The 14,467-nt window shown below is 38.3% G+C and overlaps 1 protein-coding gene across 1 annotated transcript in view; it reads right to left on the bottom strand.

Annotated features, from left to right (window-relative positions):
* GRIK2 (glutamate ionotropic receptor kainate type subunit 2) overlaps positions 1-14,467 on the bottom strand; it is an 839,395-nt gene that overhangs the window by 113,725 nt on the left and 711,203 nt on the right. The window contains exon 14 of the mRNA XM_063917041.1: positions 5,012-5,229. Coding sequence (XP_063773111.1) covers positions 5,012-5,229 — 218 coding nt within the window. The remainder of the gene's footprint in view (positions 1-5,011; positions 5,230-14,467) is intronic.

Here is a 14,467-nt window from a genome sequence, read left to right as displayed (position 1 = left end):
CCCAAAAAATATATTTATATACATATAGTCATTCTGGACTTGAGGAGCCTGCACACTACATGCACTGAGTGTCAAGCATCTGTTTTTTTTCCTTTATTGCTCCTCTCTCTGATGTCACATTGAGATGATAAATACATCAGTTTCTTTCTAGGTGATTAAGTTATACAATAGTAAAAACGCAATTCAAATTCATCCCATAGCATAGTGTTTGCATCATGCCAGAACAAACAGACAAACACAAATTCTGAAAAAAATTGTCTCCATAGTTCATATAGTCACAAAAAGTTAATTTCTCCCAAACAATTTCGCATAAATACCACTTGGGTCATAGTAGATAATTTCTTCAAATTTTGTACCACTCAAATACTTGCCTTCATATGCAACCTTGGCTTCTCTGTCCACAGCAAATTGTGTCAGATTGAGGAACCAAATTTATATCTGGGTTATGAAAAGCTCTTTTTAAAAATATACAATCATATTCAAATTCTTTACAAAATACTATCCCCAGTCTTATGGATATACTAAGAGTGTCAACTAGGACCAGAAATATATTTAAGAATGTAATGTATGTTTCTGAAACTCAAGAAGATTAAATCCATCTACTACCTTTGCCCACAACAATTACTAAAGTGATTCTTCTGCTAAATTTCCACAATTTATGGTATAAGTTATGCATACACAAATGCCAATTGCTTCCTCATTTACACCTTTGGGAATGCCTCCAATCAATAATCTCAAGATCTAGTGAAAACTAATATTTGTAAGGCTTCTACTTGTTACACAACAACTACAGTTAAAGGAAAATAGTGGCAAAACTCAGTCCAAGAGATAATATTTGAATGTTAATGCAACATTTGTAGTTTGTTCATTGATTTTTTGAGCCCTTTAAACTCTCTCAAATAGTCAAATATATAATCCGCATTTTTTTATAGAACCATACCTTACCCTTTTACAACATCAAGGTGATTAGTTTGCCTGTTAAAATAAAGTACAGTAGTTTTAAAAGCATTTGTTTAACTGTCCCTAAAAAGGGAGAGGATTTGACCAATCATTTAAACAGAATAGATTTTTGACAGAGACCCAAGTCCCAATTTTTTAACTTTTTACATAGCAATGCAAGGAAGGCAAGTCATTAATGTAATCAGAGAAGGGAAATAAGGAATAATAACAATTTGTTTCAAAAGTTCCAAAATTGTTGAAATAAATAATGACGCTGGTGTTTATTTGTACTTAAAACAATATCCAGGTTCTTCTATAACCACATGCTTATGCTGGGAGTTGTTAAATCTAGGCCCAATTAATAGTCCAAAAGTGGGCTTGAAGAAGTTTGGACTATAAGTGCTCCATATTGGGTTCAAATGAGGAAAGTACGGTACATCCCCTTGAGAGGAGCTGATGGGAATATCCCTCAACCAATTAGTAATTGATCTCATCCAAATTTTACATAGATTAACCCAAATGAGGTCATCATAATCTATTTAGTGCAAAACACATTAATTTTAGTAAAATATTAAATTGGCATTAAGGCATACCTGTAATTGGATTCAGGAGATGTCAAAGTAAGTACAAAAGTAGTAACAAAGGGATGCAACTGAAGGTACATGTAAACAAAAATAGATAATACATAGGTAGTCCTATGGTCTTGAAAGGATCTGGTATGTCAATCAGGATGATATACATCTTTGCTTTTCATTAAGTCCTTATCTCACCACATCAAAAATGCAACATTGTCTAAAACTACAGGTAAAGAAGTGTTACCCCAAAATGGAAGGTAATCAAAATCAGTGTGGTCTCTGCTAAATATATCATTAATAGTCCTCAAGGCAAACTATGTATCATAAAATAAAGACATGGATAAAACAGAATGAGGGAGAGAGAAATGTGATGTACATAAAAGTGCTACTGTTAAATGGGGCAAACCTAGCCTTGCCTAAATTAGTGCACTTGTAGACATAAAAGTTTAACTGTACTAATGATCTACTGGAAATCTCCCCAGATGCACACTTAATTGGTGTGCTCCATTAGCCTTTTACATGAATATGTATTACCTCATCATGTCCTGAGCTGACAGGTTCTGGAAGTATTGTGCTATTTGGGCATGGTAACCAGTCTTTAAAGACTGCTTACTACAGCTTTCTTTGCTCTTAGACACAATGGGGGAGATTCAAATGTTTGAAAAGTCAGTTGGGAGTCTGTTTTTTCCTATCTAATAGACAGGAAAAAACAGACACCCAACCGACTTTTCAAACATTTAAATCTCCCCCAATGACTTCCTTTTGTTTCACGTGAGCAGTTTCAACTATTTTGCCCCATATATTTTGTCATATTTTTGTATTGCCCTCCAACCACCAAAATATGTCTCTGCTCTTATCTTTAGGTACAATTTTCCCCCACTCACCCCCCTTCATTCTGAGTCTCCTTCCTGTTTTGTGTCTTACCTGACCTTATTTTCTTGTTTGATTATATTTACTATGAACAACAACCATCTACTATGAAGCTCCAAAAGTCTTTTGCTATGCATTATTGATGTGCTGTTACTTTGAGATTGTTTTTATGTCTCAGTTTTTGGTGTTTAATAAAAGATTGCAAAGAAAAAACAGTATTACTGTGAAGCTATAGGGTTGCAGATCACTCAGGCATAGTGGCAGATGAAAACCAGTGGTGGTTTATTGAACAGAATTGGTGATAAACAGCACATCACTCTTCAGTGATACAATTCAACATGACAGTTTGCAAAATGACCACTAGGTGACTTCCAATACAGTGGATTATTTTCATAAATCCTATTTAGGGTCTCTATGGAAAAGCCTGTTATTATCATTCTGGATGTGTGCATTTTTATTCCTCACGTTATTTGTACTAAAATAAATTTATTAGCTGTTTTTATACTACTTGTGTCACTTTCTCTTTCCATATGCACCAAATGGAGATTACCTTACTGCACAGGTTCCTCTAAAGGAGTGCTGTGATCCAGCCAACCCTGACACTACAGATGGGTTAAATTCAGGGTTGGAATGGCCCACAGGGGTACAGGGGAAACCCACGGTGGGCCCCATTGTGGGATCCTCTAGGGATCAGATTCACTTGAATTGTACATTATATATATTATCTACAGTGCATTGTGGTTATTAATCTGGTACATTATCATACATGCACTAGCAGTATTTTATATATATATTTATCATGGGGCACATTCCATGACTAGCCAAGCCTCTGTGGCAGCTGGCCACACCCCTAATCATGGGCCTCTACCACTGAATTCCCCCAGTGGGCTCTCCATGCCCCAGTTTGACACTGGTTAAATTACCCGCTGAAAGCTGCCTAGCACAAAAGATGATGCAGTGGTGCATCTGTAAGGCCATAGCAGCCTGACCCTCTGCTGAACAGTACCATGCAGGTCCCACTTTTCTTTATCTGCTGTGCTGTGCTGAGCAGCATACACCATCACATTGCATTGCCAAAGTGAAAAGGCGCAACAAAGAGGAGCAAGCAGACACTGGGCAATCAGAAGGCAAGAAGGTAAGTAAAAGGGGACTATGAAAAGGTTTGCCTCTGGAGTAACACAGCGATACAGGAAACAAGAAGCTGGAAGTAAAACAAGGGGCTGTGTCTGGAAGGAATGCAATAGGCATGAGGAAGGAAGGGTCACAGGAGGCATGGGGAAGGAAAGGAAAACAGGAGGCATGAGGAATTAAGTGACACAAGAGGTATTGTATAAGGCTAGAAGAGATGCAGCAGGCATGAGGCTGAAAGTGACAGGGGGCATGAGGCTGGAAGTGACACAGTGTGCATGAGGTTGGAAGGGATATATTAGGCATCAGTCTGGAAGTGATGGAAGGGCATTGGATGAATGAGACATATGAGATATGAGGCTGTAAGTGATGCGGAAGGCTGGAAGTGACAGGAAGCATGAGGCTGGAAGTGACACAGTAGGCATGAGGCTGGAAGGGACACAAGAGGCATATTGCTGGAAGTGACACAAGCTGACACATATATAAAGAACTACAATGTGTATGCTACATGAGCTTTTGTATTTCTTTGTCTCTTTTGTTAAATCATTTTCTAAAATGAAAAACAAGTAAATATTTTTTTCTGTTAATAGTCAAAGTATTATTAATAAATGTAGTTTGATGGGGAGGGGGAACTCCAAATATTCATAGGGTACCAGTAGACTTGGGGCTGGTCATGCTTATTTTCACAAAGTTACACATACAGTATAAGCCAATAGATATTTTTTCATATTACATTTTTGATGTTTTGAATAATTTAAAATGCTACCCCTATTAGGTGCCTATCTTCACCTGTATATACAGTGTATCCTGCCTGCATGCTGTACGGATGCCCTCCAGTTACTGTCTTGATAATGACCCTTAGGGTTCGAAACTTTGAGAATTATTTTTGCCTTAATAAACCTTCTGTTCTACTATTCGAATTAGTGAGTGCTCTCATCTGGTCTAATTGCCCAACACTTTTGTTATTATTGGAACAGTGACTTTCTGTTACCTTAGTGGTGCAACAAAGTATAGCTATTTACTCATGCTGTTCAACTATAGCAATTGGGCAGTACATGCAGAAGGTTAGAAAGAGGCTATAAGATCAATATTGAGCAGCATTATAGAAAACTTCTCAGTCTACTCAAACAAAATTTACAATGAATACATCATGATTTCTTTAAACAGCAAATTGAAATACTGTATATGCCAGAATAAAACAAAAAAAAAACAAAAAAAAAAAATAAAAAACAGGCACATTGGCATAGATACAAAAGCATTATGTGGGCACATTTTGAAACTTTCATACTGCTAACAATTTGCAGTTGGGAATTTTAGATTCAATGTGGCACAATTATTTGGCAATATTTATGTTTAATCTAACATATTTTATGCATAATGCTCAAATTAAAACCTTATTTTAAATACACATGTGTACATGTTTGTGGAACAACTGATATAAGTTTTTTTATTATTCCTTTGGCTTCAGAACAAAAAAGTAATCAAACAGCAAACTGTACCTTGAAAAATGTCATTGTGGCACCATCTTGAACTGCTCCATATTCAATTTTGGTCTGTTTGGCTAAATCATCAGCAGAGTCAATAGGAGATTCCATACGTTCAACTGTGAGAAAGGCAGCTAAGTTGGCAGTATATGAGGAAATGATGATAAGTGTAAAAAACCACCATATTCCTCCCACTATTCTTGTAGAAAGAGCTTTGGGCATGAGTTCAGAACCTAGCGTAAATAAAGTGACACATTGTAAAGTTGCTCCAACATTAAATACTTATTACAAACAAAATCCATATAATGCAGCAATAGCAAATATAAGGAGGCACACTTCAGTTAAAATTTTCTGTTGTTTAATAAAACTTAATTTCCAAAGTCAGCTACTAAATTTTTCTAAAATACAAACTCATACCCCTTTCAGACAGAACATGAAATTACCGGGTGAAGCAGTTCCACCCGGTAATTTCATGAAACACACGGGTCCTTTTACTGTGTGAAAGGGTCAACCCATGTTGTAATTCCCGGGACTTCGACCCTGGAATTTACCAGGGTCGCAGACACGGGAATTATGACACGGGTTGACCCTTTCACACAGACAAAATACCCTGTTGATCTGCAAATTACATGTCTGTGTAAAAGGGGGGGTCAGGCAGGTCCCGGCAAAACAACCCGGTACTGAAATGCTGGGTAATTGCCGGGACTTTCAGAATTTTCTGTCTGAAAAGGGTATAAATATTAAGAATTTTTTTAAAGTGAAATCAATGTTTAGGTCATTGTTTAATGTAATCCATAAAAATGTACAAATAACAGCTCTACCTTGGAACTTATATTTAACAGACAAAGCACATTATGTCTTATCTAAGGAACAAACATGAACATGTATACTTTATTTATAAAATCTATTAAGATAGTTATGAAATCTAAATACAGTTATATATGATGTTTGTGTAAGCATCATGATTGAAATACTTTTCAAATTATGATAATAAATAGTGACTTATTTTAATAGTTTTTTCACTGAAGTGCAACTTTTTTTATTTGATGTTCATTCACCTAAAAATAAAAATTATATAAAAATGTATATAAAACTTACAAAATAATATCTACTAGACTTTTATATGATGCATTCATTTATACATTATATGTATAGCAGTAGATTATATATTCGTTTAATGATTGCAAAAGCTAATTTTCTAAAATAATAATTATGTTAACTTCATGTTCTGCAAATCTGAAATGAGTTATATAAGAACTCCATTATTCCAGAAAGAATGTTAAAATAATTGTATGTGTTGTTAAAATAAATGAAAATAGCATTGCAATAAAATAATCGTTTAATATGTATCATTATTGAGGGTAAATTACCTCTAAATAAAATATGATTTGTGTCAAACATGATATAGTGAAATGCTAGTACTTGCAAAAAGTGTTGCAAAGAAAATAGATTAATCTCTTATTTATTCACTTTACTTATTTATCAGTTGCTTCTTCATATGGTTAAACAATGTAACACTTTGTTTCATTTAGGAAAGTTTTTGAATGCAAACAAGTAATAAAGGGAAACATACTATAACTAATTTATTTATAATAACCTTTACTTACTGAAAAAGTATACTCATTTAAATATATATATATATATATATATATATATATATATATATATAAAATACACCTTTCATACAGAGCCTAGAAGTTGGGTTATTGTCGAGGTAATCCAGCATGACCCAGGTCCAGGCTTGGTTTGAAAGGGTTGACCTGGATATTGCATCCCTAGTCTGACCCTGGTCATGACCAGGGTTACTGCCAGGTTCGACCTGGATCAGCTGCAGTGTGAAAGGTAGACCTGGGTAATCAATGTCCAAGGTGATGCCTGAGAGGATGCCAATTGGCTTCCTCAGTAGTACTTGTGGTCGTGTAAAAGGTGTAAGCATATCTGAAGCCCTGGCTCTGCCATTTTTAGTATCCCGGGTCGGACATGGGATGGAACCAAAGCTTCAGACTGAAAGGCTTATTGCACAATGGTGCTCAAACCTGGTCCCCAGGATCCCAAACAGTTCACATATTATAGGTCCTCTAGAAGGTACACAGATGTATTCATTGCTCACTGAGACATTTTAAAAGATCCACATGTAGAGCTTATTATTTAACTTTTGATTCTGTGAGGAGATCTGGAAAATATGAACTGTTTGGGATTCCAAGGATTGAATTTGAGAACCTCTGATCTAACATTTACATTTATTTAATTTATCACTCACATAGATAAGGCATTTTAACCTAATATTTTAAAAGAACTGAGTACATTATACTAATTATTTATCAACTTTAAGAATAACTTTACCTACACACCTGATGATCCAGACATTCAATAGCTAAACTCATTTCACACTGTTGTAATTTGTGCACAAATTAAATTAGAACATACAGTAAAAAAAAGGCCATGGCATAAATGCAAACATTTTTTTTATCATAACCTCTATTTTACAATACTGCATGCCATTTACAGTATGCTCTGATCTCCACCAGGTAAAGACAGATCGGACCATCTATGCATACCCTTAAGGAGCCTTACATATATATATATATATATATATATACATATATAATGTAAAAGTACTTTTTTAATAATATTCTTCAATAATTTGAATATGTTATAAGAGGGCAAACTATAAATATGAAAGTATCACCTCATAAATCAGATTTATAAAATGTCATTGCTATTACAATTTTTAAATACATATAAATTGTTTAAAGTACGCCAATTTAAATTTGTCTACTTCTGATTACGTGTGTGCACCACATGACCCGCTGATACCATTCCTTATGTATGTTTCACTTTTGCATGATCACAGGGCAGCCTGAAAAGCAGTAATGGTGAGATTCTAGCGATGCAGACTTTATTTTCGGATATCAGATCTTTTATTTTCTCATATGAACATCATAAATTATCTACATCACAACACATTACCTAAAGTATATGAACCAGTGCCATGAACTAGTACCTTTACTATGATATTGGGGGTCATTCCAAGTTGATCGTAGCCATGCAAAATTTTGCAGGACTACGATCATGACAATAGACATGTGGGAGGATGCCCAGCACAAGGCTATCCCACCCACCATGTCAGTGTCCCCCCTGCAGAAGTGCAAAAGCATCACACAGAGTCGATGCTTTTGCACTTTAGGAGTAGCTCCTAGCCAGTGCAGCTTTAGCGTGCTGGCCGGGAGCTACTCATCGCTCCCCGGCCCGCAGTGGCTGCATGTGATGTCATGCAGCCACTGCAGCCTGCCCCCCACACGGTCCAGCCACACCTGCATTGGCCGGACCGCACCCCCATAATGGCGGACAAATCAGGCAGAGGCGATCACAGGTAAACAACGGCCCTCAGCCCTCCGGCATGTGCCAGGCGCACTGTGGCACCGGCACATGCGCAATTCTGAACCGAATGCTGCGCTGTGATAAACTGAAGCAAGCGATCGGGTCGGAATGACCCCCATTATCTCCTAATACTGTATGTGCATTTTATTTTTACTTGTTTGTGCAACATGATTTTATTTACAATTGATACATGGATCACTCCTTTTTCTTTTTTATGCACAGTATATCTATTAAAGGTTATAGCTTTCTGCTTTTAAATTTTACCCTGTGGAATAGTGTGCACCCTACCAGTGTCTCTGTTCTTCTCTTTTTGTTTATCCATATGTACACTAACTCAGGGAGCACCGCTGACAGTCACTTTTTTGCATCACACATATTATGTATCACTCATGCATGGTGATTAATTTAGAAGTTTTTCTACTCTGCCAGTTATCCCAGGGTTACTATATTAACACTTATTTCATTTTTTATGTCCTGTGTGGTTCTTCCACCCCTATGCCCCTATCACAGATTTAAGGTAACTCTTGGTTCCTCCTAATTATGCTATACCAATTCATTCTTTTATTCTTTAAAAGCACTCAGAAATTTTTCTTGTCCTTTTTTGAGTCTTTTGTCATCTCATCTTTGTAAATTTTAATTTCTTTAATTTTTTTTCCACAAATTAACCTTTATTATTATAAATTAAGCCCAAAATCAATACTTGCTCAATACACTATATATTTTGTTAACTTCTCTCTGTCCTTATAATATATTACAGAACATAATTTCATATATAGATTTTGCTCCAAATTTTGCTTGATTGACCTTGCAAAACAATTAGATACACTGGAATAACCATTTAAGACAAGACTACACCCAATTTGGTATTGGGTTGATGAAAATCTGGTAAATGCACCTGGTATTTTTGAAAGAGTCTTGGCTGAATTGGAGCCTCACTTGCCAGCATACATTGAAGTGTGTATTTTTATTTTATGAAGGAACCAATTATTTACAATACACCACTACTGTATAAACAAACTAGGATGGATGGTATTAGTTTATATGCTTTACAATTATTTGGTTTAACTGACTTTGGGGGGGATTCAGTTGATGGCTGGAAATTTAAAAAATCCCATGGCACAGGGTTTTTCCCACAGCCGCAGAGTTTTGCTATTCAATTAGAGGACTGGAAATGAGATGCAGTGCAAATCTTTCTCTCACACCCCTAGAGCATGTCTGATTTTTCTAAATATCTTTAATGTTAGGAAAAATCAAACCACTAGCACTCTTTCTTGCACCCCCCAAGGGATAGTTATGTAATTAAATTAGAAGTTTCCAATTTTGCTTAATTAGTCAGTCATTATTCACCTTCCAAGCAGCAGCTGTGAGTACAGGTGTGTGTGTGTGTGTGTGTGTGTGTGTGTGTGTGTGTGTGTGTGTGTGTGTGTGTGTGTGTGTGTGTGTGTGTGTGTGTGTGTGTGTGTGTGTGTGTGTGTGTGTGTGTGTGTGTGTGTGTGTGTGTGTGTGTGTGTGTGTGTGTGTGTGTGTGTGTGTGTGTGTGTGCCACCTCCCCAGTGCAAAGATGAAGGGGAGACCACCAGAGATCACCTGATCAGTAAGTATCACTAATATTTATTTTTCACTTACACAGTGGTGTTTTCAGAGCTGAAAACACTGAGTCCATTTTTATAAATTGGATACCATGGGTATCAGGAGCATGCAAAGCTGTGGTAATCCAATTTTTTTTTTTCTCACTGAACCTTGTGCCCAATTGAATTCTCCCTTAATGTTTATTATTATTATTCAACAGTGCATATTTGGGATGCCTCTCAGAAATGGTTTTTAGAAAGCAGTGCACTCATGCACTCACCACTATGATTACATACTGGTCATAGGACCCAGAGAGTTCTGTCATATGTCTGCAGCCTTCTTGTAGATTATTACTTAGTACAGATTATTGTGTGAGAAGGGACATGATGTAGACACTCCCACTTAGCTACAGCGAGCCCTGCTATTTAAAGATGTTCTAAAATGCCTGCATCACTACCAGTTAGAAGAAAACTCCCCAGGAGTGAGCTGTATAAAACTTCACTTTGCTCAAAGCTTCAATCCATGATAACCCGTCTGTATACAACAGTGAGTATGACTGTACCTATTATAATTCAATAAACCAACACAACTAGTTAAGCATCTGGGCTGTTTATAGTTTGAGCCAACTGCTAGTGTGTGCCTACATCATTCTGTAGTAACAACATCTGCACATACGTCATTCTCAACAATAGTAAGAGGTGCTGGATCTGCAGATACAGACATTCACATGGTTTCAAAGTATTTTTATACTGTAAATATTGCAATAACTTGGTCCTTTTACTATTTCATTAATTTATCAAAAGATCCAAGACCAACTGGTATAGGTGTAGGGGAAACTTTTTATTTATTTACATGAAAGGAAGTAGATGGCCAAATATGTGAAAGAATCTGAGGCTTTGTAGAGAGGTCAATTGATTTACCTTATCATAATTTATGGATTGAATACCATGACTCTCTGTTCAACTCTGCTAAATAATCTTCTAATGTTCCTCAAGATAATAGGATGTTAAAATAATAAGTAAATTATCAAGTACTTACACAAATTTTGAGAGCACTACATTATTAGGTAATCCTTTTTACCTAGTCACATCAAATAAGAAGTCTCATAATTAGAGATAAGCAGTTCAAACAAAATTTGGGGTTTCGAGTCGAACTGAATCCCAGCTAGGGTCACTTTGGGGTTCTGAGTAGTACGGATTACCCCGCTCCGGTCTTCCTACAAGTTTAGATATTTGATAGTTGTGAAGGTCTCATTAGTAAGGGAAAATGAATCAGGTGATCAAACTATGGGCTGCAAATATTTAGAATGTGATGTGGGCTCAAGATTATTTTGGTGCTGCCATTGATTTTATGCAAAGTGACTATTTCCAAACTGCACCCACAATTGCAAGCTCTAATTAATATTAAACATGCTCTAAATCAAGCAATTAATGTCTGTTCCTCTGTTTGCAAGGGAGGAGGGAGATCGAGTGAGTGAGGGCAGACACTGAGCAACAGCAGTTCTGGCCAGTGGGTGCAGCCAGTGACAGCACTGCTGCTGCTGATTGGAAGAGTGCAGCAGCAGCATCAATCAGGAGTGAGCTCCTGATACAGGAGGGAGTGTGTGTGAGTGTTCAGATGCTGACCCTCAGGTGTGGGGGATTGTGAGGGGGGAGAAAGTTGTGCCACATGAGAGTGCAGCAAGTACAGTGTGACTGATTATTGTACAGTGCACTTTACATCATATGAGGAGCCAAGTGCGGTTGGAGTCGAGTCGCTGCATGGACACTGATCCAGTTCTGAGTACCAGGAGAAATTTGCTGTGAAGCTGCCGGGAACAATCTGCTGAGACATGTCAGGAATCGAGGACAGAGCCTTCACAAGGGAAGTGGAAACAAGTAAATCAGTGAGCGAGTACTGCAGCAGGAGGTCCAGACTCCCCCCAGACATGCATGTATCATTATCGTTATTGTATTGACTGTTTTGCATTGATAAATCTTTACACATTGTATTATTAAAAACTGTTCTGTCGTGAATATTGTTTCTTTTCACAGCTAGGCTATAAGGGGTCATTCTGACCCAATCGCATGCTGCAGTTTATCGCAGCGGCACAATCGGGCCAGAACTGCACATGTGCCGGCACCGCAGCATGCCCGACGGCCAAAGGCCATTGCTGCACTACGATTGCCTCTGCCTGATTGACAGCAGAGGTGGTTGCTGGGCGGGGGGCGGAACAGTGGCGTTTGGCTGCTGTTTCGTAGGTGCGTTCCGACCAATGCAGGCATGGCCGGACCGTGATGGGGCCAGCAGCAGTGACTGTGTGACATCACACACAGCCTCTGCGGGCTGGGGAGCAATGAGTAGCTCCTGGCCAGCATGTTAAAGCTGCGCTGGCCGGGAGCTACTCCTAAAGTGCAAAAGCATCACAGCTGTGCGGGGGGGGGGCATCACCCCACATGTCTATGGACATGATCGTAGCCCAGCAGGGCTACGAACAACTCGGAATGACCCCCATAGTGTATTGTATTGCAGTTTGTATTGTTTTTCTGAGAGTAACAGGGAGTTAAACATTACAAACAAAATGGGTGGGGCCGTGATTGAGAATCTCACTCAGTGCATGTTGTGCAAGATGTATGCACACCTGGAGCAACCGTCCCAGTGTGAATACATTTGCACAAGGTGTGTACGAATGGTTGCCCTGTAAGCCAAGGTAACTGATCTAGAGCAAACCGTTACATGACTGAGGGATATTCACAATCTCAATCAAAGCTTAGATATAATGGTGGAGGAGTTGCAGGGGGAAACACCGGAGGACAAGGACAATCACGTAGCCAGATGGGTCAAGTTTGGAAGGAAGAAAAAGAGCTGCCAAACCCCAATAAATTTGCCGGTTTGGATGACTATTCTGTGGATGGCACTGAGGAAATGATGGAGTTGGAGGAAACAGCTCTGCTAGCAACCAGAGGAGCAGTCCTTCCAGCACAGATGGGATCAAAGAAATGGAGGTACGTATTAAGATTGTGGTGGTAGGGGATTCTATTACCAGGGAGACAGATAGGGCAATCTGCTACCAGGACCACAATTGCCATACAGTCTGTTGTCTCCCGAGTGCTCGTGTGCAGCACATTGTGGAATGGGTAGACAGATTACTGAGAGGGGCTGGGAATGACCCTGTGGTTTTGGTGCACGTTGGCACCAATGAGAAAGTTAGTGGTAGGTTGGATTTCCTTAAGACAGACTATAGGTACTTAGACTAGAAATTAAAGGCAAGGACATCTAGCATAATATTCTTTGAAATATTACCTGTGCTGCGCACTAAACCAGGGAGGCTGAGAGAGATTAGGGAGGAAAATGTGTGGCATAGAGACTGGTGTAAGAAAGAGGTGGTTGTGTTCCTGGAACACTGGTCAAACTTCTCAGTCAGGTGCCATCTTTTTTGATGCAATGGATTGCACCTGAATGAGGAGGGGGTAGCAGTACTGGGAGGAAGGTTGGTTAGAAGGTTGGAGGAGATTTTAAACTAGGTGCCTGGGGGGAGGGTGTAGATAGAAACTATGGGTCAAGCAGTGTGAACAGTAATCATGAAGATAGTGAGCTGAATATGGGTGAAGCGGGGGGAGGGAAACAGCAGCCAGAAAGGGTATTATAAAGGGTATTACCAAAGGCATTACCAAAACACAAATTAATGATGAATATGGATCACCAATAATGCATATAGGAAATGAGGTTCCCAGCAGTAGAGGGAATACTTATCTTAATTATATGTATGTAAACACCTGAAGCCTTACAGGGAAAAAGGGGAAACTTGAAGTCCTCGCAGCAAACAAACAGTACTATATTATAGGTATTACTGAAACTTGGTGGGACGAAACTCATGATTGGACAGTTAATCTGGAGGGTTATATGCTGTTCAGGTGAGATAGATCAAATAAATGGGGTGGTGGGGTTTGTCTTTATGTAAAACCTTTTATAAAACTTGATATAAGAGAAAACATACAAGATGGGACAGTAAATAGTGTGGAGTCTTTCTCTTTATGGGTAGAAATTGCTTGTGGGGGAAATGGAAATAAAAAGATTCTTATAAGGATATGCTATTATCTGCCTGATATTAATGTGTCTGATGAGGAATTGTTGCTGAATCAAGTCAAAAGGGGCAGGATTTGGAAATGTAATAGTTTTGGGAGATTTTAACTATCAAGAGATAAATTGGATAAATGATTCATGTTATACTGCTAGGGGTAATAGGTTTTTAAATACACTAAATGATAACTACATACTTCAACTAATTGGGGAACAAACTAGGTACAGTGTAATCTTAGACCTGGTACTAACAAACAATGGGGAGTTGAAATCAAATATTATAGTAGGGGGGCCCATGGGAAATAGCGACCACAATATGGTCACATACAATATTGGTTTCCACAAACAGCCCCACATAGGCTCAACAAAGACTCTTAACTTCAGAAAAGCCAACTTTGACAGGATGTGGGTAGCTTTAAGGGACACTGACCGGGAAATGTTTGTCACAACTGAGGGCCTGAG

Source organism: Pseudophryne corroboree, chromosome 4 (assembly GCF_028390025.1).
Source record: "Pseudophryne corroboree isolate aPseCor3 chromosome 4, aPseCor3.hap2, whole genome shotgun sequence".
In the NCBI taxonomy this organism is placed as follows: domain Eukaryota; kingdom Metazoa; phylum Chordata; class Amphibia; order Anura; family Myobatrachidae; genus Pseudophryne; species Pseudophryne corroboree.
The sequence above is the reverse complement of the archived record's forward strand: the minus strand, read 5'-3'. Positions and strand labels throughout refer to the sequence as shown.